We start from the raw sequence: 27781 nt of genomic DNA, 5'->3' as shown, positions 1-27781 counted from the left end.
CTAACATTTCTCTACATCTTTCCCTTCTGGTCTTTGCCCTCTCTTGTTTCTCTCTTTTCATGTCTCACATTGATTTCAAATTAAACATCTATTCATGTAGACATCCGTGTCTTTACCCTACCTGTCCATCCATCCATCCGTAGTTCCTTCCTCCCATGTTTTTTTTTTAGATGAGAACAGTACATTCAAAATCTATTTAAGGCATACCAGGAAGTGAACACAGGCGGGTAATATAGAGAATTTAATAAATGTTTGTGAATGAGCGTGACCCTGAAAGAGACACATGCCTGGGAAAAGCCAAGAGGGAAATGAGGACGGGGAGAAAGGAGAGTGAGTGCAGCACAGTGCTCTTTGATTTGAAGTGAACTGAAGCGTTGTGAGCAGGCAGTGGGCAAAGGCGGAGAGTGATGGCGGTGCATGGGCACTGTTTGATGTTGTGAGTGGGCAGTATGACATGCTGTCTCAAGGGAAATACCAGCTCTCCTGCCAAGTGATGGAATAAATTGATGACGGATGGAAAGGAGGGGGAACTGCAGGGATAATGTAGGTGCTGGTAGTTTCCCCTTCTGAGTGAGAACTAAAAGGTGTGACCACAAACCTCACATGAGGCCCATTCAAAACGAGACAAATAAAACACTGGTGAAATTATATTTGACCATATTAAAATCCACCAAATAAAAGAGTAATATGCCAATCGTTTTGATTCAGGACTGACTTGTCTTTTAAAGGACTTACTGACACATTGATTTACTGTGTGTGCGCCTCCTGATTGCTTAGAGTATGCCATAAAAGAAAGATCTGGATGAATAGGCTTCGGCCATTTAAAAAGGCCATCTTAAGTGCTGCTCCGCTCCCTTATCTGTGGTGGCAAACACACCAGACAATGCCGGTTTCTCGCTGTCACACAAGAGTGAATTTGCTAAGGGTAAGCACAAGAGGAACATTTAGTCAAAGGGATCTACTTTCCAACCCAATCACCAGAACAAATGTTGGCAATGCATGTCTCTGCAAACAACAGACATGTTGTTATGTTAGAACCTTACGTTTCTTTAGGGTGAAATTTTCAGTTGTGTTTTGACAATTCTGTCACTAATGGTCTCTTTAGGCACATAAAAACACCTGCTGAGGGTTAGGCAAAGACAATGCTTTTGGCTTAATAAACCTAGATTTGTCGCAGAGCACAGCTACAAGATTTCCCACCATCTCATTAAAAATATCCAGTTGTTTAATGCTTTTATATGTTAAATGGTTAGGCTTAGCATGCCCCATAACCGATTAAACACAAGGTAAAATTGACAAGTGAATAAAAAATAGTCTGCACACCAGAAAAGTTAATGGGAGAATTCTGTTTCTGTATTTTTTAATGCTAATAAATGTTGAAACACAGTCTTGAACACGGTGGTCTCTGACTTGCGAGCAGCGCAGGCAGAGTCAGCTCATTACATGCATTGTCGAAGTGATCTGACAAAAATTGTAGAAATGTAAATATGGTACATATGACAGGAACAAATCTCAGCTTAAGGCCTTTCTGAAAAAAAATTAAATCATTTCATTCTGGTGAATGGGCTTAATTTCAATATGTAGCTTTGAAGCTAAAAAGCATTACGTTTTTTGTAATGTTTCATTTTGTGAGTCTGCGTATGTGTGTCTGTGTGTGTCATGATCGCAAAATGTGTTCCTGGGGACTTATATTGTATTGGGAACTACCATAGAAGCGATTTTGCCAGCTGTTATGTCAGCCTATGGCATCACAACCATGCAAGATTCTGTCACGAAACTGTACGGGCGTGTAGTTGAGGGCCGCATAATGGCGCAGTGGTTAACAAGAAGTTCCTGGGTTCACAGGACCTTTCTGTGCAGAGTTTGCAAGTCAATACATTGTTTATTGGACAGATTAATTTGTAGTGTTGACATGTTTTATGTAAAGAAAATTCAGTTTCCGGAATTTCTTCTACACTTGTAGATAACACTTGCACATAAAGACACAGTGAGTGAGAGATACAAAAGCATCCAAACTCTTCAAATCTTTGTCCTTGAGACCTTCACGGCAAGCGGGATTGTTGGTGATACATTTTAAATTGAGAGCTTCACTTCAGGTTCGGTTTGGGTATTGCCTACTCTAATAGATTAAATGACTCGTCCTTCCCTCTCCTTAACCTTCTCCATGTGAAGGTGGCTGTTTGATGGAACCTCACAGGAAACCTCACCGTTGTCCTTGTGACTACTGACAGAGATCAAGGCTGAAATTCGGTTTGCTTTGTGCCTTGATTTCTAAATTCAGCAGAAATGACACGTAATCATTCTGATGACAGCCGCCAGCTAATCAAGCATCTGAATTTCATCTAAGGCATTTATTCCTGCCATTTATGTGCTCTGTCCTACGTTGTCTGCCTGATAAAGGGTATTGTGGCAGTGTTAAGCATTTGTAATCCAAAACGCAGCTGTTCTACCACCCGAGTGTCGTTGATGATTTAAAGGAACGCCGGCGTATTTGTGAGTGTAATTGCTGTGGAGTGAAAAAACAAAACCTCATCGCTTGTGTGGCAGGTGAGTTTGGACGCCTTGGCTCCAGCTGTAGCCCGTCTGATTAGAAGAAGAATAGCCCTTTTGATTTACATGATGTTCTGCCTTCATGCTACAGTAGAGCACAGCTGGGTTTGCTGATTTCCTGCACGCAGAGCAGCACTTGCCTTCATCTTACTATTCATATGAAATATGAAATATGAATGCACCTGGATTTCCTTTTGCTCTTTGTATGATCCTTTTATAGCATGTTATGTGAGATCATTGCAGACTTTAGACTGACCCTGACCGCGTATTTCTCTTGCTTTCTCCCGCAGGTTAAGAATGTCTTTGAGCAGGACGGTTTTAGTCGTCAGAAGCGAGGCTACAGAAATATCAATGATATTGAAGTCAACATGAGTGACCCTCTATTTACCAAACAGTGGTATCTGGTGAGTAATCAGCCAAGCAGCTGTCTGCATGCCGCCTGACCTTCAAGACTTACCCACATTCCACCACCTTAATTACTCAGAGGCCTTCCATATTCCCCACTAATTCCTGAATAAACATTATTCATTCCTTAATCACCCCGGCCAATACCGCCTGTGCCATCTCGCCACTGAATTCATACTGCCTAGTTTCCTCCCATCTAGTTTGCGCTAACTGGCGACCGTGACTTTTAGGCCACGGTGAGCTCGCCGTCATTCATCTGCAGCATCAGATGAATGTGCTGTATCGCTGACATTTACTTCCCGTTCTTCTAACCTTCACTCTCCCGCCCCCAAGCAGTCCTCATCCATAGCCTGCGCTTCCCACACACACACACACACACACAAAGACATCCTCCGTGCTGACTGATTTTCTAATGGAAGCTCACCTGGGTGCCATGAGTCATGGATGTTCTCCATATTGTCTGAGTGATTAGATAAACACAGGCCAGGCAGACGGGACCCCTGGGCTGGATCTTAATGTGGCTGAAGCTTGGGAACTGGGCTACACAGGCACGGGAGTCACCATTGCAATCATGGACGATGGTGAGTGTAAAGTGCCATCTGATTTATCAATTATACCTGCATGTATTAATTATACTGGTTTAATTAAATGTGTTTAACAGTACAATGACTAGAAATGAACAGCAGCTCTTTAGACCATGTAAGATGGCCACCGATATGTTTGTATGTAACTAGTCATAAAAAATTTGAGCCCGCTTGTATTATTGCCTGTGACTGGCCCCTGACAGATCGGGATCTGCACATTCAATGTCCCATATGCGCTCTATGAAAATATGTATTCTACAGAACATAATGCAGAAAAATGATAGTTAGGGTTATTAAACATTTATGATGTTCAAGTGAAGTTTGCCATTTTAGTGCACTGATGTCATTTTAGACAACAAAGTTTATTTTTATGAAAAGTATACTGTTTTTTAAAACCATATTTGAGAAATCATGGCAATGAATATGAACCAATATGTCAATATTGTTATCATTAGGCTCCCCAAATCCAGTTTTGGTTGGGCTCTATAAATAATTTTAATAATCTTTTTAAAGATGATATTACATCAAATATTGATGTCATATAAGTAATAAGATTTAGTTTTCCAAAAGCTAAATGCCAGTGTTTAAAGAAAACCATGCATCTAATATGTCAATTAATTGTTTTAAGCCGAAGATTTGAGGGAATTCTCTCCTCAACAATCACTGAATCCTCCCTGTATAGGTCGAAAGCAACATCAAATATGTTTTTACATTTTTTTTACTGGAAGCTATACGCTGGTTTATGTTAGTGGACTACATTTCTTTCTTTTTTAAGATTTTTTTTAGGCATAGACACCGTTATTTGACAGTGGATAGACAGGAAATGGGAGAGAGAGGGGGGTGTGACATGCAGCAAAGGGCCTCCAGTCGGGATTCAAACCGGGGTCCGCTGCATATGTGGCTTGCGCGCATAACCACTCGACTACCTGCGCGCCAGTAGACTCTATTTTTAAACTAACCTTAGCTAGAGACCCTACATGAAGACACGTCCTTTAAACTGTCATTGAATTTCTGCTTTGATGCCCCCCAAATACGCTGTGATATATTGTAGCCAAGCCACACAGAGCCCCAGATGGCATGTTGAAATCTCCAGTTTAAAATCCAACAATCTTAATTTTATGATAACCAGAGAAAAGTAGTGAGTTATCACTCTTGAGAAGCTGGAATTAACTCTAGTTCAAATCTGTTGTCATTTGTTCATTTTTTGTCAGAATGACATTATTCATTGGTATCACAGTATCAGTAAAAACAAAACTGAATTATTATACAACTTTGGCGTAATAGCAAAAAGACAGTTGAGGTCATGCTATCCTCTGCAAAGCACTCCCTCTCCTGCTTAATTGCATCACTGATTAATGTCAAAATCACATTTCAGGCATCGACTACCTACATCCAGATCTGGCATCGAATTACGTGAGTACCCCAGTATTATTGAATTTCATACTTTCCTTCATTTCTTTGAAGTGCTGTTATTAACTAAAGGAGGGGTTCAGGTGGCGGATTTCACGGGCCTCTGCGTGGCGTGCCATTGGCAGTGACAGGTGTCTTCCAAGTTGCCTTCATGGCTGCCGAGTCTCCTTGTATTCCTGGAGGACGCGGAGACAGGCAGACGGCCAGCCAAGCTGTTTAATGTTAATGCACACTGCACTGTTGCAGGCACAATGGCAGGCCGATCTGTCACAAGCAGAGATAATGCCAGGATAGTTGGCGCTGCATAATGTGATGCTCTATCTCCAGAATATTGATAAAACCTTAAAGGACAAGAGGGATTGCTAAATGGAACAAGGAAATGCAGAAAGCTTGGTTTGATTTGACTGTTAAGTTTGCGGCTCCGTCAGCGTTGACTGCATTATGCCGTCGTCTCGAATCCAACAATGTACAAATGCAAATCTTCGGAGAAAGTGAGATGCTGTGAAAGAGTGAGTCATACTGCTTCTTTGGCCTCAAAGCAACCCCTTTTTTTTACAGTTATGTCTATGCTTTGTTCTAATAAGGATCGCGTTTTGCATTCTTATCTCGATATTCTTGTGTCTTACATTCTGTATGTTGCACAGATATATTAAAGGTGTGCTATGTAATTTTGGGGAGTTAAATTAATCAGAGGAGAAAATCTTCATAGAGTCATTATTTATGCAAAATCAAACTCAACAAACAAACGTTTTTTTTATGAATAAACAAACTGACCTTAAAGGACAACACAATTTCATACTGTTTTACTTTGTTTATATATGGCAGACCCTGCCATCTTTCTAGCTTCAAACAGTGCTCTGGCAACCTCATTTTCCTCTGAGAACAGCTTGTTTATTCAGATAAGAAAAAAATGTATATTTCAGACTTAGTATTATTACCTCCTTAATATTGTAAATGTAAAATTCTGAGCTTGAAATTAATTTACACAACTAAATAGTGCCCCTTTAAAGACAAGTGCTATTTCTGTTTTGATATTTTCCACCTTAGCTCATGTGCACACATTTTTAAATGTGGCTTACATTAGTATGTGTTTTTTTGTTTTGTTTTGTTTTCTGTGTGCATTGTGTATGTTTCCAGTATGTTTGCCTTTGCATGTTTGTTGCCTGTGAACAGAGAGGAGCCTCGGCCCAAAAATAACACTCCTCAGCCTCAGCTGCGGGAGCACACTCCACTGGATTGATGGATCTCGCTGTGCATGGATCTAAAGTGTGTGTTTGTGTGAGTGCATGTGTGTGCAAGAGAGAAAGACACTGTGTATGTAATCTGGTTTTGTAACAGTCGTCACAGCGATTCACAGACCAACAAAGACCTCCTACTATCAGCTGAATAAAACATAAAGAATGGAATCAAATTGCGTTTTGGCTTCACAACATCTCTCAGTTAGATTTAAATTGATTGTGTGGTTGTGGCTCTCTGTCTAACTGCTTTGGACAACCAAATGTTAGTTTATGCACGGGAGTTGGTGTGATATGATCGCACTGTAACAGCTCATAAGAAACATTTTGACATGGTGAATTAATTGTGAGATTGTGTGTGTCCTGAGTTGATACATTTCAAACTTGGCAGGTTAATTTCATGGCACATTTATCTGCAAATGCCAATGATTTTCACATAAATGAATACATTCGTACACCTCTTAGTATTATACTACTAAGTGATACTGTTTTGTTTATTCCCTGCCCTAAGCAGTATTTGATATCAGATGACAGCACATTACTGATGCAAATAAAAGGGATGAAAACCTGGTTGGATTCCTTGATAAAATGCCAGCACCTGGTCAATAAATCAATACATCATTATGGTATTGTGTTTGGCTAATGCAATGCTTGGAGGATTTCTGACTGACGGCAGCAGCGATCAGTGGATTCTCATTTCTTACCCAAAGAGAGAACTGTGTGAAAGGAGTAGAGGTGTGCTTATTTCGTGTGACTCTCCCTCTATGCACCCTGGGAAGTTACCATGACAACATGCTATGATGTCACATTACAATGAAGTTCATCGCATATATTGCTTGTGTCTGAATCTGTATGAGAGATGGAAAGAAGAAGTAAAAGCAAGAAAAAGCAAAAAACATCTCTAAAATTACCTTGAAGAGATTATGAGGGTGCTCGTCATATGCAGCGACGTAAATGGCTTCAAATGATGTTCAGCCTTGTGTGTCTTTTATAGTACTTTAACTTTAAAGCATCTTGCGAAGGACTTTCAAGCAAGGTTACATTATACAGCAATCCAGCGTAAGCTCTCCTTGGGTATAGATTAGGTTATCAGCACCAAATGGAATATTGAAATCAGCCAGGGTAACATGATAAATGGCACAGAGAGCGATGCATGAGGATGCTTTGTCTGCGGTCAGCCAGCTTCATTGTGAACATGTAAGTCGAAAGCAAACCAAACAAAGTGACAAGCTTCACAGATCCTAATAAACTAATGAATAAAATAAACGTATAAACTCTTAGCATTTAACTACTGTAGCTGCAGAGGTGGAGCTAGTTTTAACAACTCTAGATGCAGTTAGTTTACCGCAGTATTTTCTAACCGATTCAATTGCCATAATACAATTTCGTCTGCAAACAACTTTGCATTTCTTTAGGTACAATGTTCAGTTTTATGTTATGATAACGCTGTGTAACTTGGTTAAGGTTGAAAAAAGATCATGTTTTGACTTAAAGTACTTAGATCTATAAAAATGTCCTGATGCCTCGTTGAAGCAATCCAATGGTTTCATTCTTACAAATGATGAAACTGCAGTCACGCCACCACGTAACACGGACACGATATGGCACTTCTTGTGGAAATGTCAATATGATGCTCATGACACGTACGCATTTGGACACATCCATGTTTTTCACAAATGCAATCTGGCAACATTTTATGCTAGCGACTGGGCCGTACCAACCCAACTCTGAGATGAATAAAGGGACAGTAAAGCAGACAAACATTTGCTGCATAAATTGTTAGTTTCGTTAGTTTCTTTTTTTTCCTCTCCTTCTGCCTCTAATGTTTCTTTAAATGAAGCCATGTGAAAAGTTGGGAAATCAATATTTTGTGGTACTGCTAAACAACTCATAGACATCTGGAATTAGACTTGGCAATGATTTCATTGAAGGGTCACAAGCCCGAAAAAGTTTTTTTTTTGTAAAGAGGTTAAATCTGCAGACTCACCTTTTTCTCTGAAATGTAGTGAATTAGAAGGACAATCTAAATGGTACTTTGGTCCCTTAAGAAATGAGGAAATAGAGAAACTTACCTTCCATCAATTTAAAAAGAACGTTTTATTTTTACCTTTTATCTGAATCATACTGGCCTCCACAACAGCAGCTTTGAGTCATTGCTCTCTCAAGTACCATCAGCTAAGAGGGCGGTGAACAGACGAGGGTTGCCAGGGAAAGGTGAGGTGGCTGAAACTGGGCACAATCCATTATTCTGACCCTTGTTGCTCACAGGACATCGGAGGAAGAGTAGATTCTGATTGATAGCAGAAGATATGAGCTTGAGAAGCACAGCAAGTGATTCATGGACATGCTCCAGTGTCATTTGTTACCGGGGCTCAGCCCTTTTCACTCCATTTAATGAAAAAGAAAAAACACACTGCCGCTCCTGACGTGAGCACCAAACCTGTTCAGGAGCGGCATGTTCTCTCGTTACAAATGTTCTGCTGTGAATAATCAGCCAGTTCTTTGACTTTGGCTCCACTGCCGATGTTGTGCCACCTGATGAAAGTGAGTTTTTTAGTGTTTCTTTGACATCTATGTATCTTACAGAGAGAGAAAAACCATAGAGAGAAGAAGAAGAAAGGAGGTAATCATAAGAGGAATAGTTTAATAGCATTTAACCCTCTACAGGTCAAGTTCTCTCCATGGCCACTTCAACATGCAACCCCAGTTGCTGTAAGCTTTCTGCTTTCCTCTGCTCCACCTCACATTAATTACGATGTTTCTCCGCCGGGTCATCAACTTTTGCCATTTTGCTGTTCCTTTTCGTCGCTGACGTAGTTGCCTCCTCTAAATGCCAGCCAGCAGACTTGTCTGTGTGGAAAGAGTCCAAAGATTGATATGATGTGTTTGGCTTCCCCGTACTCACAACTGCACCTGCTACTGGGCACACAGAGCAAAACAGATACTGTTGATATGAACGACAGTTAAAGGAGAGAACACAGCAGACTGCAATAGCCCTGAAAGTGTTTTACATAAAGAGAAAGTAGCAACAGGCTTCCCAAGGATGTCTGTTAAACCTTACTGTGTGTGTCTGTGTTTGTGTGTGTGTGTGTGTGCACGTGTGTGTGGGTCCTTCAGACATAGCTATTCTGACAATTATGTTGACTGCATTAATGTGTCTCAGGCAGATGTGTCTCCTGTGTCTTTTATTCTCCTGCTTTTCCGCTGCTGTCCGTTCTGATCCTATTACTTTTGGCCTTGTGGAATTAAATGCTGGCAGTGATTAGGCCATTATTTTCTCAGCTTGAAATCCCTGCTGTGACCACACATTATTACAGTATTGCCGCAGACTGAAGATTTGCAGTTAGATTTGGGCTGCAGTTTGTTTCTGTTGTATTTAATAGATAGCTTTGTATTTTTTGGGGAAATACACTCGATCTAAGAGTCCAATCTCATGTCTGTATGGCAAATATGAAGCTCCAGCTAGCAGAAGGTTAGCTTAGCTCAGCATTAAGACTGGAAACAGCCTGCCATTACCTCTAAATCTTTCTTATTACCATTTATTTCTGAATTGTTAAATGAAACAAAAAAATTAGTTGGGATATGTGTTGTTTTTTTGATATGGGGTATTTTATCTTATTTTTTACACTTTTGTATGCTTTAATATTTGCAGATTCAACAAACACATAGATACACAGTAACATGTTCATTCGTAAGCATTAGAGGTGATGGCAGTGGGGTATTTTGTTTTTTTAAAAAATGTTATTAAATGAACTTATTATCAAATGTGTGAAGAAAAACAGTGTTCACTTTCCGTAAACTTTCGTCCATGTACCGTGTTGCAGAGAAATTTACTCAAGTTAGCATGCTAACGAGCTAGCCCCGGTCCTTTCGCTGGGAGGCCCTGTTGACTGTGATTGGAGCAGGTAGAGTATAGAGTAGAGGATTCAGAGTATTCAGTTGGTTGCAATATGCCACTCCTTCCTACACAACAGACCTTTAAACTGTGGCATTTATAGCTTGATGTACCCAATAATTGCGAGCATGACTATCAGTATTTCACACAAGCAAAGCCCTGTTTGGGAAAAACCTCAAAATCGCTCCCATCTGGTGCATCCAGATGACAGAGCAGGCGGTGATAAGGTCAGCACTCCACCATGAAACGCTCCTCTCTGCTTTCTCTCCTTTGGTTTTTTTCTGTCCGGATGTCATTGTTGTTGTAAACGCGTCCACCCCATCCTTTCAGAATGCCGATGCCAGCTATGACTTCAGCAGCAATGATCCGTTCCCGTTTCCACGCTACACAGACGACTGGTTCAACAGGTAAAGCTGACCCAACCAACCCCTGTTTATTTATACAGACACATACTCGGAATGTTTTTGTGTGTACATGCTCATATGTGTGTGTGTGTGCTCTCCCTGGAGTCTGGCTGCTATCCTCTATTGATTTTTTCTCCACATAGTTCCATTAAGACATAATGGTGCAGTATAAACAGAGCTGCTGTTCAACACAACGTAATAGGACACACAATGCCTATTTTTACCTGCTCACTTGAAGGAGACAAAGTAGATAAAGGAGGACGAGCAGCAGTCTAGTCTTCTCTCCGGGTCGCGGTGTGCACTGTGGTGATCTTCTGTCTGATAACGTCTTATCAGCCCCCCACCCATCTACCCATCACACTGGGTGATCCACTGCCACCGCAACACATGTCGAGGAGGGGAACAAAGAGGAATATATTCTCTCTCCGCCTCTCCTTCTCCACCGTGCCTCCATCTGCTCAGATGTATCAGTGTGTGTACGTGTCTGTGTGTGGGAGTGAGGGGGGAGTATTTGGGTTTGCCAGTTTAGCAGTTGCTGACTGTCGGGCACAACTCGCTGGCTAATCAGCTGGTTGTTATAAATAGCTGCCTGTCTGTAGCAAAGCATGCTGGGAGAGAGGGGTTGACTCTCTGCAGTGTCCCTGTGGGGAACGGAGGGATGGAGAGATAGACACACATCACGTGGGGCACACAAAACACTGATATGTGCAAACATATTCAGCCGGGCGCAGATGAATGATGGATACATGGATGGTTAAATCCTGCTGCCTCTCCATGCGCTAACGTTCCTCGGCTCACAAAATGACAGTGTTTATGGTAATTTCTAATTGATTCATGGTTATGGAAAATGCTAAACCTTTTCTATTTCTAATTCTAAGTCAACAAAAACACCGAGTTGCATCCAATCTTGGAAATCCTATCCTGAACTTAACTAACTGTATATCCTTTGTAAATTCATGTTAATTCATGCAAATCCCCCCAAAAATATTCGTTGCTTTTTTTTTGTTGCTGTCACCAGTCACGGCACACGATGTGCTGGAGAGGTGTCTGCAGCAGCCAACAACAACATCTGCGGTGTGGGAGTCGCCTACAACTCCAAGGTGGCAGGTGTGTGTCGTATTAAAGCTGCAGCTAGGACAGTGAAAGGAATAACAATAAGCTGAGTGTAATGTTGTCAAGTAGCGATAACTGTACGATGAAAGTAGAGGGAAATACTGTATGCAGAGTTCAGTCAGAAGCCAAAAAGCAACGGGACCACACCATTAATTTAGACAGCCCTGTGTTTCTGTTTCATATCGATTTTTCTTGGTATTTGCTTTGGGAATAAAAGAGTAAAAACAAGTACTGCCTGCTGGACCTGTGTGCTACTATGAAGCCGACATCACTTTCTTGGTGCTGTTAAGGGTTTAGATGCTATGAATAAATTACCTGTTTTCAGACTAAAATATTTTAGGCCTAACCAGTTGGCAAGGAAGACTTTTCCTCATTGTGTTCTGGCATCAGTAATAAATCAGTTAAACAGCAGTAGCTAGAATGTTTATATCAGATTCTTATGAGGCTGTTGCTCTTTCAGGTATCAGGATGTTAGACCAGCCCTTCATGACTGACATCATTGAGGCATCATCCATCAGCCACATGCCTCAGGTTATTGACATCTACAGTGCCAGCTGGGGACCAACCGATGACGGCAAGACGGTGGATGGACCTCGGGAGCTCACGCTGCAGGCTATGGCTGATGGAGTCAACAAGGTAAAGCAGCGTCACATTCGCTGCGCTGAATGTATCAAAATCAGAAATTAGGTTTTGCTTCCCCGTATGTGGCACTAAGCTATATTGAAGTCTTCTATGCTGTTGGCTTTTTAAGAAACACATATTTTGGCCTATTGAAAATTGAAAACACGACAAGGCTTTGCCCTGGTTTCTTGCTTCTTCTCACTGCTGTCCTCTGCATTAAAGATGGCAATGGCAGGTAGCTGATCATTTAGTCCTTCACTAAGGAAGGATCACAGTTGTTTTCATTCATGATCCCATGAGGACGAATCCAAATCCAGCACATCAATATTTTCACGTATACTGTGAGATATCTCCATTTGTTCATCCCAAAAAATGTCCTGTTGACTTGACTCCAGACATTTCCAACATGTTTCACGTTTGTGGTTTGATTGAAATGTTGCAACACTTGCTGGATGGCTTGCCAACAACTTTGACCCACACATTCATGTCCCCCTCTGAATACTCATTATGCAGTGGTTTTTAGTGATCCTTTATCCTTCCCTAGCACTGCCATCACATCTAAATTTTAAGCCCCAATATGTTTTCAATCAGCTTTAGCTCTACCTACTTTACTACAGAGTTTGTGTGCCAACTAGCAAATGCAAACATCTAGTCATGCCTCAAGCAAGTTGACAATAAGATGGTCAACATTATAGTCTGCTAATATTAGCTTAGCATTGTCTTTTTGAGCAAGTTAGCATGCTTATGCTAGATATCAGCGCAGGGTGCTTGAATGGCAGCTTTTAGTCAATTAAAGTCAGTTAAACTTTATTTCAGATGCAAAGGTCAGTGTTTGGTCTAATGTTTTATATTAATTTGACTAAATCTGACCTACAGTAGAGCAACATTGAGTCATTTTGTTTTTAAGAAACAATGATAGTACAGTGTCTTGTAGGGTGAATAGTGTCACTTGTTTCCTCGCTGAGTAACTGAAGTGAGAGGGTAAGATCACAGTGTTACATAAATGTTTTATTCAAGATACAAGTTTTCAACAAATAACATTGTTATGATGTAATCAGGTTTGCTTGTAGTTGGCACCAAATCGCACGATATGTCAATTTCTACATAATGTTGTTTAATGTTGCCCTGTGTTTATCTTACAAACAGCCAGTTTGGAGGCAAAGAATGTATTCAGGCTGTTAATCCATCAATGTTTCGACTCTACAACAATATCGTATGAACCCCTCCTCCCCCCACAGAAAAGTCAGAATGGAGTTTTAGGGCTGATGAGGCATTCTGTTCCTGCTCAAGGGCACCTCAGCAAGGTGAAAACGCCCCTAGGCCTGTCAACAAGGGCTTAAACTTAGGCCCTCTGGTTGAAGGGCAGTATTCTTGGACACACACAGACACACACACACACAAACACACAGAGTTGCCATGCTAACAGTGCCACTGCCAATTACTTGCTTGATTAATCACCATGCACTGTGTGCAGGTCGGTGTGGGCTCCTCTGAAATGAACCCATCGCAGGCAGGTGAGCTGAGTAGGAGCAAAGCTGACTGCAATCTCTGATCACGTAAACATAACTAATCAAGCAGCCACTCTGCTAGCTGCCTCTTAGATTCTAATGATCACTCACATAAGCTGCTGCGTAGCCTGAACATGATGTGCATTATGCAAAAAAGGAATCATTTAAAATTGAGATGCACATTATGTTATATTAACAATTGAGTCAGGCAGAGGGGCTTTCGAGCCTGCATCTTAAACATGACTGTGTGTTTTAGCGAATTGCCGCCGATAATGGAAATAAAAAAGCGCCATGTGCCGTGCCAAATGAAAGCGCTTTGTTTGGATTGTGCAGGAGACAGAAGCTCATAGGTGAGTTCAACAATGCTCAAGTCGGCGTTTGCAATTCAAATACAGAGCAGCATAAATAAGCATCATGACGAAGGGAAGGACATGCCACTCCTCCTCCACTTGATCCTTTGTTCTATCGGGCCTTTTGTAGAAACAGGTGCAGCATTTTGTGAAGAGGATGCTCTCTGCGTGGAGCCACAGTCAGCTCGTTTCATGTTTCAAGGCGCTCGATCAGCAACAAACATGACATTTACTGTGTGTTTGAATTCACGGTCGGTATTATGCTTCATTTGCCAAAAGGAGGTACAGAGAGGACATAAAATGGTTTCTTTTTTTAAGGCTTTGACTGCTTTGATGCCTTCTTGCCAGAGTTATTCCTTAAGGCATTACATTACATTACATTGCTTTGTATCGTGTCTTTTTAAAATTTACATCACTTTGATAAAAAATCTTTATGGTAATGTTTTTAGAATGTCAATTGCCAATTAGTTGTTAAACCAAACAATAGAATTAAGAAAATCATTATCATCATGGTTTACTTCTCGTTTTATTGCTGCTGTATATTGGTGGAAATTATGCACTTTGCAGCAAACAGAAGCAGTGTAATGATGGATGTTTGGCATCACAAAATGTTCATTAAAAGCAGACATTTTCTTTGTATTATCCATTTTCCTCGGGTAATAGATTCACTTTGAAACCAGTTAGTGAACAGGAGGCTGTGGACAGGATGAATGCTCAAATATGAGTTGTCTTTAGCTTGTATGCTACAGTTTATGTGAATACTGTATGACTGTTTTGTTTAAAGCAGTTTGTGATCTGCTTTTCCTGCCCACCAATTTTAAACATAGTTGCTAATCAAAAGCCTGAACAAATGTTTGGGTTGTTGTATGTGTGTGTTGTTTTTTGGGGACTTTCTTTATGGAAGTTGTTGAATATTTTTTCTGCTCTTTTTGTTTTCATTTTCAATCGGTCATTCAGTCAAATGTTTCCTAGATCAAACTCCACATCACCTGCTGTATAACCACAGACAGACGATGTTCCCAAATTCCCAATTCTTATTTCAGCCATGTTCCACGCATTAGTAAAAAGGAGACCTTTTTCAGGGGCGCGGAGGAAAAGGCAGCATCTACGTGTGGGCATCTGGAGATGGTGGTAGCTATGATGACTGCAACTGTGATGGTTATGCCTCGAGCATGTGGACAATCTCCATCAACTCAGCCATCAATGACGGACGCACGGCCTTGTACGACGAGAGCTGCTCCTCCACGCTGGCGTCCACGTTCAGCAACGGACGCAAGAGGAACCCAGAGGCAGGCGTTGTAAGTGCAAATACTGTTACAAAAGCAATAATCTCAAATGTTTGTTGTCAAGTTTGTGGACTGTTAAAAGTTGTGTCTTTCAGCAGGAATGTGAGCTTTTAACATTTACCGATGACTCAACGCTTGTTTAGTTTATATCTTTCAGAGATACCGCTCATAGATTGAACTTTGAGTAGCTTCAGTTTGCCCAGCGGGCGATGATCAACTTGCTGTAGTTTCTTGGGGCAGCCGTCATACTCTGTTGATCACAGCATTTTAAGCAGTGTATGTGTTCGTAAGAGGAATAGAAAAAAGGATTTTCATTGCCTCATCGTCCTCCTTTATTAGTTATTTTTGTCTGAAAACATTTCATAACCATGACAAGTGAACCATTAATTAAGAGTTTATTTTTAAAGTGCATTACTCTAAGTGTTTTTCTCTCCTGTATGGGTATACCAAAAATTAACAAACCAAACAAGTGAGATGCCAAAGTAAATCTAGTGACTAATCTTAGCATACACAAATGGGTTATGATTGTTTCTCTGGCTCACTGCTTTTAAAGCATTAAACTGAAGTATTGTGTCAGCAGCAGCGGGTGATCCCTGAAAAAAGTAGTTGGGTGAGTCACCAGCACCAAACAGACCAAGAGAGCATCTATGCAGTCTTTAAAAAAAAACAGACCACTGACGCACAACAGATGATGTTTACTTCATTTCATTCCAGACAAATACCTGGCCTTGATGATTAATAACATTTAAGTGCTCTTATATCATTCCAATGCACACATGAAGAACATAGACGTACATTCCATAAAATGTGCCTGTGTAGAATGAAATTCCCAGCGTATAGAGGCAGCAGTGTTTGTGTTTGTGATTATGCAAATCACCTTTGGCTGTTGACAGAGCCACGGCTCTTCCCTAGGGTTTCCCCTCTAATTTCAGTCAATCTGTTATCATTTCTAATTAAGCGTCAAATTAAATAATTAAATGCTTATTCGATGACTATAAACATAACTTGTCTGCTGATGTGTTTATATAGCAGTTCAGCCAATGTACCCTCTGCACTCTCCACTCAAAATAATTATATTGATTGATTATGTCCTTAGACTGAAAACACTTTCCCAGAAAATTAATTTTTGCATGTCTGAGGAAGTGGCTTATGTATTAGACTTTTTACTGAAGGTATGGTGTTCTAGATTTTTTGGGCGAGGGGGTCTGGAGTGATTTTACTTCATCTGTGTAAAGAGCATGTCATTTGTCATGATCCCCAACCAAAACTTTATTTTGCACTATGGAACCAATCGCAATGTTTACAATGACTTCTGACAGAAACCTCACCACTGCATCATCTACTTGCTAACATCATTGTCTTTTTAAAGTGTATACATCAAATTCATCTTAAATAGTTAGACGTCATCATGATTCGTTCTAATGTAAAGTGACGGTTCTTGGTCAAAAAAACAATATTTGGTCAAGAGGCAGCTAAATTTTACTAAGTTTACGATCATTTTGGCAAGTGTTAACTCCACTTTTTTTTTGATGTGGTAGCTATTTGAAAATTATTACTTATCAATATCTTAACATATTTTTCTAAAGGCAAAATAAACTTCACCACCTAGCTGTATTATCATTTTGAGACTTCGTAGGGTGGGTTTTTTGCAATTTCTCTCTTAATGAAAAAGACCCATAAAAATTATTAATAATACCTTGGAGGGCTGTTTATAGAGGGGGAACAAAATATCCAGCCCCCCTCCTCACCCCAATCATGTACATATGGTGCATTATAAAAACATTATTTTTCTGTTTCTCTCCTGTAATTTCTTTTTTTCAGGCCACCACAGATCTGTATGGGAACTGCACACTGCGCCACTCTGGCACATCAGCAGCAGCTCCAGAGGCAGCCGGCGTCTTTGCTCTGGCTCTTGAGGCTAAGTATGTACTCTCCTGCTCCTTCAGTTAAACTTGTTATTCAATTAGGTGGACTCTCTATATAAAACATTCTTATGTAAAGATATTAAGTTATTGCTGGTGCTGGTTAAAAGACATATTTTCAATATGCTTTAGCATTACATTCGGATAATCATTCATTTGGAGGATCGCTGTTTTTATGCAATTCATTCATGAGCTGCTGCTATTTTTTCCCAAGCAAAGCCTTAAGCTTTTACACTGCACAGAAGTCTTTGTACTCTGTCAGTACTTCTCTCTTATTTTCTCTGTGTCTGAACTCCATAAAAGCACAAATCATTTCTCCACTTTGCACAGAATTGCTTATTTGTTCTGAAAAAAAGGAAAACATCACTTATTCTGTCACCCACAAGGCACAGACTCAATGTGCTTGTGCCAGTGACACAAATCATATTACGATCAGTGCTCTTTATATCTCAGTATAAAGCGAAAAACATAAAATGTGTATTCTATTTAAATGGGCTCAGTGCTTATGTTTTATTTATAACTGCTCTCCCTGTATGCATGTAGCAGAGACACTGTGCTGAATGGTGAAAAGCATTGCAGTGCTTGGCTATCTGAACCTGCTGAACATGTTATGTAGGCTATTTGTGAAACCAAAGCTTCTTTTATTGATGATTACCAGTAAACCTGTAATCAGGTCATATTAACACTGATGGAAGAGTTGCAGTTTGTTTTATAAGCCTTGTGAATTCCGAACAGATTGTTCCTTGTGGATCAGAAAATAACTGAAAACATATGCTACTTAAGTAAACCCACCCACATATAATTAAACAAGTATGACAAATCTAAAACCTGGAGAATTACTGCTTCTCAAAATCTCAGAGGAAAGCCTTTCCCTCTCCCTCAGATGCTTCATTTCTCACATTAAAGGCTGACAAGATTCTCCTGCCATTAACTGACACCAGCTAGCAGAGCTGAGTAAAGAAATACTGTTTGCTTTGCACACACAATAATGATGTTGCTGTTGGGAGGAGCGGATACTCACACCGTCCGGCGGCAAACAAGCCACGAGGCTGTTAGTACGAGTGCACGGCCTTTTTACTGCCCAAACACACTTGAATCATGCGACGGCAGGAGTCGGTGAGTCAGCCAGAGCAAATCTGTCACTACACTGAGCCAAGATAATGGAGGGAGACACAAACAAAGACAACAATCTGCCTCAACACAGTGAAACTATGATCTTTAGATATGTGATTTAAGCCAGACCATGAATCAGAAATGTCTGACTATGATAACACTTTATAATCACTGAAATGTGTAAATGGTGAGCAATTGTTTGGTGTAAAGTTGCAACTGATGTTTACACACTTGTAGAATTACTTCATGAATGGTTAATAATGCATTTGACTGTTTGTTAAAAGGGAAATAACTGTTAACTATTATATATTTAACATTATTGTTTATGGTTATTGTGAAGTAAACCTTGATTATTTGTGTTAAACTGTTAAGTCACTTTGTAGTTAGGTCCATGTTATAAGTGTTAGTTAATGGATAATAAGGCCTTTGGCATTCTGTTGTTGTTAGTTATTCATTTAATGTTTTGAACTATAATTCTTAAATATTGCACCTTTAAGCTGTTTATAGTAATTAAGTGTCTAATACTGTACAATCTAACAGTACATATGTTTGTATAAGTTTATTTATACATTTATATTTATAAGTTATTATAACACATAGTCTTATTTAACATATAATAATGTTGATAGGCACTTTATAAGTCACTTATGAGACGTATTACAAGGACCTTCATACAAAGTGTTACGGAATGTTCAATCATTTCCTGCCTAATTTATTCTACTTTCTTACAACCCTTTTTTTCCTCTGTCACTTTGTTATTCCATTATCCTCCTTCCTCTATCCTACGTACGCTGGGGACTGTTTTTCCACCCCCAGCCCTAACCTGACATGGAGAGACATGCAGCATCTGTCAGTTCTGACCTCCAAGAGGAACCAGCTCCATGACGAGGTCCACCAGTGGAGGAGGAATGGCGTGGGCCTTGAGTTCAACCACCTGTTTGGCTACGGTGTGCTGGACGCTGGAGGCATGGTGAAAATGGCCAAGGAATGGAAAACAGTGCCTGAACGTTTCCACTGCGTAGCCGGATCCATTCAGGAGACCCAGTGAGTCACATCCCTGCCTTAAGTTTGAGTTTTTTATACCGGACATACTGCATGCTACATGTGCTCACTACACATTCGACGGTAACAAAATGTCTCCACCAAGATGTTGGAAGGAAAACACTGCTGAGCACAAGAGACACACTCATCTAATTACTGGGAATCCCAATGACGCCTAATTCAATAAAACATCTGCGATGGGAGTGTCCACTTCATAACTGGGGAGATGAGCTGCTCAGCCTGTCTCATGGTCCTGTAGATTTATAATGACACAGACTGATATCCTAACGTCTGATTGTTGATTAGTGTATTACTCTCTTGACATCTGAATTGGATTTCTCTGTGATACATTATACACCCCAAACACTGAGTGTTGTCTTGTTTTGATTGGACGTATAACTCCAAGAGACTTCTTTTCAGTCTGATTTAAAAAAATTAATTTAGAGTGCCTCGAACTCAAGAACTGCTTGTGGTACTTAATTTGGATGTTTGAAGAATGACGTATGTGCAGAGTTTTTCTCCAAATTTCTCTGAAGAATTAACAGATTCTTCCAATTACACATAAATATTTGAATAGATAAGAAATACAAAAAACACTGTTTCTCAGTTTAATACAATCAATGATTTGGCTCCTGCAGCCTCCTGTAGCCTGATGTAAACATTAGCTTCTGGTGGCAAATCTTAAAATTAAAAACTAAATTAAACCTTACCCTTCTCTCTTAGTTGCCTATACAAGCCTGTGGACGATTTTGTTTAAGTTTGTTTAATGCTGACTGTAGATTTCTAGATGGATGTACCTCATCCCTGTGAAAAAATGTGTACATTTCCGACTCAGAAATTTCAAAAAGGTAGGAAGAAGATGTAATAGAATTTTCATTGAGGGAATTGAACTTGCGGGAAAGCCATATCGGACACAAAGATCCTTTATCTCTGCCCTCAATCTTTCAGAATCAGCTGTAGTTAAGGCATCTGTCTTATCATCTTATCCTCCCTGTGTCTACCCACATTGAGAATCTTCCCTTGCATCACCTTATCTTCTTCCCTTCATCTCCTTCCATCCTCCATCCTTGTCATCCTTTCCTCTCACTCTCGCCTCCTCTTCCTCTTTTTCGCCTGTCCCCCTCTGCACGCCTCACTACTCTTCTGCCATCCATCCATCTATCATACCCTGAGGCTTTGAACTCCCGTGTGTGATGCCTGCTGGTTTCCTGTGGCAAGCCCTCTTATTTGCTCTGATTAGAGCACAACAAATGGTCCAGCGTGGCGTGTCCTGGAAACCCTGTCAATTAGCCTGACTGACAGCAAGGAAGGGATTCCACATTGGTAGAGATGTTTGTGTTCTAACCCTGAGCTTTCATGTGCATTGTGATGGTGTCCATGTGTAAGTGAAGATAAAAAAAGGCAGACTGAAAACAATACGTCTGTGCATTTTTTTTTGCCACAATCAAAACCTCCTGCTCTTTATTTTATCTCTAATCAGTGCTCCACAGGCGATGCAGTCACGACAACATGGTGTGGCTGTGTGTGTGTGTGTGTGTCTCTCTTTGCCAGATAAAAAAAGGAGCATCCCTTAAGAGTCATACAGCTTTTGTTGCATCCCTACATCACATGCAAATGGTGAAGAAGGCTGGCCTTCTCATGCAGTGTGACTGTGACTTTTGACATTCCCTGACATGGACACACCTTAAATATCTTAAAGAAGAACTGCTTGTAAAGCTGCTGGTTTTATTGGCAAAACCCTATCTGTCTTTTCCAAGCGGTTTTTGAGATGTGTGTTAAAGCTGTGTCATATTTTTCATCGGTTTACTGTTTCCACAGCAGCACCGCAGGGCTTCTGCTGCAGCTATTGTGGTAGAGATATAATTACAACAAGCCCACCTCTGACAATAGCGTATCGCCATAGAAAAGCAATAAACACCAACATAGCCGCGCTTGCAGTCGCAAACACACTGCTCAGCATTGATCTGATAGCTGCTCTGGCTGGCTGTGGCTTACTTAGCTGGAGGAGAGCTTCTCATTATCAGAGGAGCTGGCACACAGTGCCCCACTGTGTGACGGGTTTGTTTAAACCTCCACTGGTCCTGCCCTTCAGAGGCATCCCGTTCCCTGCACTGTGACCGACTGCTGTAATTACTCTTGCACATTATCACTTAGGAACTGTCCACCTGCTGTGCACACAATCATTCTGGGGTTCAAAAGTGAGATCTGAACATAGATTTAAATCTAGTTATATTCGAGGTCGCTGATAGTCTTGCCCGTGCCCAAGACAAAGGCTACTCAGCAGATTATTTTCAAGGAGACTTTTTTTTCCCTTTCCTTCAGTGTGTTGCTTAGGTTCTCTTGCATGTAAAAGGTCTTGAAAGTTAATAAGCCCTAAGTCAGCGCCAACGGAGGCTCCTCTCTCCCACAGAAAACACTGCTTCTATAGTGTTTTGTATGTAGTCCTGCCTTGAATTCCCTGACTTCTTGACATCACACTATTTGTCGGCATGTCACACGTTTGCTTAATAGATGCCTATATTCATGGTAGAAGTGAAGCTAACTGGAGGCTGAAAACATTACGGAGCCCCCTGGCTCAGGTGTGTTTAAGCTGACCAATCAGGGGAGACTAGGTATTTGGGAGGAGAGGCATAAAGGGACAGGAGCTAAAACACAGCATTTCAGCCAGAGGGGGAATCCAGTGCTACAGCACTAGCAGTATGACAAAACTGATGTTTTTTTTTTTTTGTAAACCTTTTCTAGTAGTAACCCAAAATGAAATTATGAACCTGAAAATGAGCATAATATGTGTCCTTCAATGGTTGGAGATTATTTAAAGGCCCATTCGCACCCTCCCATGGCCAAGGGCTTAAGGGATAACTGACCAAAGACAACTATGAGATTTATACATGAAGTAGGTGAGAGAGCAAGGGGAAGGCAGGCAGCAAATGGCAATAGCCTGCAATGGTGCCTGGGCAGCTGACACACATGTGCCGCACGCCCCACCAGTTGAGCTATCAGGGCTCCTCACAGTCAAGCATTCAAACAAAATATTAATAATGATAACGCACACTTAGTAATGACACAGTATCACTACTGGTCAGTGGCGTGCACAGACTTTTTGAAGGGCAGGGGCGAAAAGAAGGGCACTTTAGCGCGTGTTTTGGCTCCCAAGAGGGCACTTTAGCGCATGTTTTGGCTCCCAAGAGGGCACTTTAGCGCATGTTTTGGCTCCCAAGAGGGCACTTTAGCGCGTGTTTTGGCTCCCAAGAGGGCAGTTTATAATGTTTTAACCAGCCAAGGGGGCAGTTTAGTGTGTTTTGCCAACCAAGAGGGCCCTTTGGCACGCTTTTTTGGCTCCCAAGAGGGCACTTTAACGCACATTTTGGCTCCCAGGAGGGCACTTTAGCGCACATTTTGGCTCCCAGGAGGGCACTTTAGCGCGCGTTTGTCAACAATTGGGCCACGAGGGGGGGCGACTGCCCCCCCTGCCCCCCCCTTGTGCACATCACTGCTACTGGTAAAGAAGACTGAATAAAAAGTAAATCGTCAGTGCGAAAGTTGTCTTTTTACACATAACAACAGTCGTGTTGTTAATGTGGAAAAGTGTTTAATATCTGGTTTTGTCAGATTTCTCACCATGCATTTGAGGGTGTAACTCACTGTGAAACACCCCACTGTGAATTGTTCTGTTTTTCTGGGAATCGTTATTTGCTTTATCAGCCCTTAGATGCTCACCACTGCACTCTGTGCTCCTTATTCCATTAATCATTTTTCAAACTGAATGCTCTTCCACACGTCTCGCTGACTGACTCACTCTCTGTGTCTTGTCCGTGTATCCCCCTTACCTACACCCACCTCCACCAGAGTTCCCGCCGCCTGCAGTGCAGCCTCGGCCTCTAATAATGTTATTAAGCCTCCTCATAGCCTTTGGCCACCACCCATGCCCTGCTGTGCTCTCACTCTTTTCTTTTTCTTCTCATCACCTAAAGAGATGGGAACAGCAGTGTGTCTTCCCAACCACAAAGCAGACACAAAAGCAAGACCAACCCCCTTATACACTGTGTTCTGAACGAATCCATCGTGACAAAAAGAAGAAGAATCTCTTTATGCACTGAAATGGAGCTCAAATTCAGAGGTGGTCGAGTGTATGACATGTCATACATATAGTTTATCATAAAAAGGGCCTCAGATTTACAGGTTGGTTGTGTAATAAGCACCACAGATGGAGAGGCCTTACTACATATTGCTTATGGCAAAAATACTGTTTGTAATTGACAATTTAACAAAAAAGTGTCAGACATTTGCAGTTTGCAGCCACCCACATTTGATTTTTTTTTTTTCCTCTCCTTTTTTATATCTGCCTTGGACTGCTGCATTTTAAGCCATCAGTTTTGGCTCTGAGAAATTGCTGAGGTAGTTGTTGACTATTTAAAAACATAATTTCTAGCTTTAATGACATTCTATTATCTTTTATTGAAAAATGAATTAATAAATTAGCTAATAATGGAAATCATAATTGGTTGCAGCCTCTGTGTATTGTAATAGCTCTCAAGAGAGCAAAGTGGTGGTGAAGAAGGTATTGCTGTAACAATAATGTTGACAAAATGATCTCTAGGAAAGTCTAATTTTGGTTTTGTTCTTCAGATTTGTGTGACACCTATCTGAGTAAATGAATAATTACTAATTCTGGTTGAAACCACGATAAATCACCTTAAAATGGGGCGCCGAGAACATTATGTGAAATGTGTGTGGCACCAAATATGAAAGGTGGCCAAATAGCGAGTATTTCATTCCCTCCACTTGAACTAAATTACAAGGTAAAGTAAGCAGACACGACAATCATGACTGCTGTGGTGCGATGAGGGTGCGGGTTCAAAAAGAGGGTTGATTCTCTGTCAGGGTTGGATGGTTCTATAGTGAAAGTAGGTCAAGTACTGCTTTTACTGGGGCATTCAAAGGAAAGCAGGGCTGATTGTGCTGTAGATAGACTGAAAGATTTGACTCTTTTTACTCGACTTTTGCTCGGATTTTATTCAATTTTTCAGTTTTAACTCATTCGACCTGTTTCCCTTTCTCCAGTAAAATCCAGTCTGGCAACAAGCTGGTGCTGGCCATCAACTCTGAAGCCTGCCAGGGGAAGGACAACTTTGTCCGCTACCTGGAGCACGTCCAGGCGGTGGTCACCGTCAACGCCAGCCGCCGCGGCGACCTCAACATCAACATGACCTCACCCATGGGCACAAAGTCCATCCTGCTGAGCCGAAGGCCCCGCGACGACGACTCCAAGGTGGGCTTCGACAAGTGGCCCTTCATGACGACCCACACCTGGGGCGAGGACCCCCGAGGGACCTGGGTCCTGGAGGTGGGCTTTCAGGGCGAGGAGCCACAGCGCGGAGTCCTGAAGGAGTGGACTCTCATGCTGCACGGAACACAAAGTGCCCCTTACATAGACCAGATAGTGCGTGATTATCAGTCCAAACTTGCAATGTCCAAAAAGGAGGAGCTGGAGGAGGAGCTGGATGAGGCTGTAGAGAGAAGTCTGAAGAGCTTGTTGAGTAAAAACAACTAAAATCCCATCTGCATGTTACCAACTCCTCCACTTCCTCTTATCTCTGCAGTCTCGCTCTATCCTTCTCTAAATCCCACAGCATCTCCTCAGTTCTACTCACTCGCTCCCTTTTGTCTACCTCTCTTCCCTCCTCACTCTGCTTTTTGTTATCAAGTGTTTCAATTAGCCCCCAACCTTCAATGAATGTTTCTTGTAATCCAATCATGAATAAAAGTGTAACCTTTAATCATCTGTTCTACATAAAGAAAGCAAAGTATATCGACAGAATTTTTACACTCAACAGAATTGTACATAAACCAAATATAGTCCACTCTTTCATGCTCTTCTTGCTTTAACTGTCCTGCACCACCTCCTCTGCCAACTGTTGTACAGTTTGTGACTGTAAATGATTTTCTGTGTCATTCTACTTAAAGTTTAATATCTTGCAAACAGAGCAGTGATACTTCTTTCTGTTTATATTTTTATGTGACATGCACAGTTTATATAAACATTGAAAGAAATATGTGAGTCATTTTGCAGCCTGTGGTCCTCAGTTCATATTTCATAATCGTTGACATCTATCATAATAAATCTACTCAGCTGTTTATTAAAACACTTGAGTGATTTGCAACACACAACTGAACGTGCTGCGTAAATAACATGCAATTGTTGTTCGATACCCGAAACACGTTGAAGGAAGACAAAGACAGAGAACGTGGAATAAGATTTTCTCTGTCTAAAAATATGTATTCTGGAAAGTGGAGCACAAGCAGCATCCCGGTGGCCCAGCAATCAGCCCTGTCCATATCCAGTTTCAATCTCCCCCCCATGTTTCTTTCATTCTGTACTGTGCTGTCCAATAAAGGGAAAATGCCCCCTGAAAAGTGGAGCCTGAGCTGCTTATGCCAAGGTACTCTTATGAGACACATGCTGTTGTAAGAGGTGCTACAAGTTATACACATGTTAAATATACATCTGTAAAACATGTACATAATACTGACTGAATTCCGAGCAATGTCTGCTGCTGCCTGGCTGGATTTGTCAGGAAATACACTGGACTGTTTTATTAGCAGAGAAGCACAGTGACTACTGCTTTTTAGGGAACAGAAGGCAACATGTTTTATGCAAATTATTTTTTTCTGAAACAATCTCTCAATATCATAAGCATGGGAGACTACCAGTGATCTCACCCAGATATCACTTGCTTAAAACCAACTTAAGTTAGTATTTAAATGTTATCATTACAGCTGCTGGAAGTGATATTTTCAAATTGAAATAAATGTCAAATTGCTCTACATTCCCACAGTAAATACTATGATGGAGTGTCAGTAACCTCCTGACCTGAGGAAAATGTTCCTGTATCCCTGCCCATTTCATCCAATCAGGATCTCCATAAACAGGCGGTCCTTTCTTGTGATTACTGCAACGCATTCATGTGGGTAATAGAAAAGAAGGGAGAGGATTGCAAAATGTAAAATGTGTGATGTAAGGCGTGTTGCTGATAGTGATGATATTCCTTTTAGCTCTTTGGAGGATTCTGGCATGTTCCACCTTGTTTTGGTGTAACAGCCCACAACTTTACCATTATCGTCAGTCTCATTGCTCTTATCAGCATTTCCAGAGGTAGCAGGCAGCTCTTTTCAGCAACAGCCTCCAAAATCTGACAGAGAAACTAGCTGCTGAACTATGTGAAACATTTAGCCAGATACTGCTTGCTGGGCAGATGTAGCCGTAAAAGTAGAGTTAAAGGATAACTTCAGCCAAAAACAAACATTTCACAGCAAAACAGCATTGCAGCATTCTCCTACACAACTGAAGTAGCTGGGGATAAAATAGCTCCATACAGCTCATATTGTGTAATCTAACTCTCCAGAGGCCATGAGATCCCAGGTTGTAAACAACATATTTTCAAATCAAAGTTATTTGCTGTAAATCATCACAATAATACATTTACATTGGCATGGAGGTGAGGAGATCATGACTGAATATTCAATTTTTGGTTAACTCTTCCTCGACTACACTTCAGCATTCCTAAGAATGCCTGTCACTTTGTATTGCTGGATGTGTCAATAAGTGACTCATTGCCATATCAACTTAAAAGGATAAAATATACAATGTTACAGCCTGCTTCTGCTGCCCCCAAGTAGTCAGAAATTCAGTTAATGCAGGCTTAACAACAGAGAAGGGAAAAAAGGGAGTGCTCAGAAAAAATCAATAGACTACAAACTTGCAATGATTAACATTGATTATGTTCTAACCATTGATTATTTCCACCAGCCTCTGATTGGTCTAAATATAATGATTCTGTTGTTTCATTCAATATTCTATTCCCTTTAGACTTTCAATGTTCAAAAATACTTTGTTGCTTACTGCAAGTCAGGTCCAGTGTGTCTTATTTTTCCTCACAAATCCCTTTCTGTTGCTCATATCGTTGTCCATACTAGATATCATCTTTTTGTTTTTCTGCCTTCACTCATTCTCCTCTTACTATAATTCTCCCATCTCTTCTGGAGACAGATTGGCTCATACTAAAGTCAGCGCAGAGAACATTGTGGTCTACCGAAAACCACATAAAAAATGAACAAGTTGCCTGTGGATGCTGCAGCACTTAGGCTTCCTATCCCAGAGTGAGGTTGTGAAAGACACTGTGACAACCAACTGTTAACTGTTCTGTAAACCAAAAATATTAATACCGTATTAATTAAACTGTAATGCGTGTAGAATTATTTGTGTGTGTGTGGTAATGGTCTGACTAAAAGGAAAGACAGCAAAGTGTCAATGTTTGAATCTTCTTTATTATTCAATATATCAAAG

The 27781-nt window shown here is 40.9% G+C and overlaps 1 protein-coding gene and 1 long non-coding RNA gene across 2 annotated transcripts in view; one reads left to right on the top strand and one right to left on the bottom strand.

The window, feature by feature from the left end:
* The window catches only part of pcsk2 (proprotein convertase subtilisin/kexin type 2), a 32963-nt gene extending 5273 nt beyond the window's left edge, over positions 1–27690 (top strand). Inside the window, exons 3-12 of the mRNA XM_030441725.1 lie at positions 2841–2954; positions 3428–3536; positions 4915–4952; positions 10410–10486; positions 11502–11590; positions 12057–12232; positions 15158–15373; positions 17183–17283; positions 19213–19440; positions 24499–27690. Coding sequence (XP_030297585.1) covers positions 2841–2954; positions 3428–3536; positions 4915–4952; positions 10410–10486; positions 11502–11590; positions 12057–12232; positions 15158–15373; positions 17183–17283; positions 19213–19440; positions 24499–24988 — 1638 coding nt within the window. The 3' untranslated portion in view covers positions 24989–27690. The remainder of the gene's footprint in view (positions 1–2840; positions 2955–3427; positions 3537–4914; positions 4953–10409; positions 10487–11501; positions 11591–12056; positions 12233–15157; positions 15374–17182; positions 17284–19212; positions 19441–24498) is intronic.
* On the bottom strand, positions 8809–11270 carry LOC115596544 (uncharacterized). The gene is made up of 2 exons (XR_003986918.1): positions 10708–11270; positions 8809–9100 (listed from the first exon to the last, which is right to left on the bottom strand). It is a non-coding gene; the product is annotated as an uncharacterized LOC115596544 (long non-coding RNA).
* Positions 27691–27781: the final 91 nt, after the last annotated feature.

This window comes from Sparus aurata, chromosome 15, assembly GCF_900880675.1.
Source record: "Sparus aurata chromosome 15, fSpaAur1.1, whole genome shotgun sequence".
In the NCBI taxonomy this organism is placed as follows: Eukaryota; Metazoa; Chordata; class Actinopteri; order Spariformes; family Sparidae; genus Sparus; species Sparus aurata.
The sequence above is the reverse complement of the archived record's forward strand: the minus strand, read 5'-3'. Positions and strand labels throughout refer to the sequence as shown.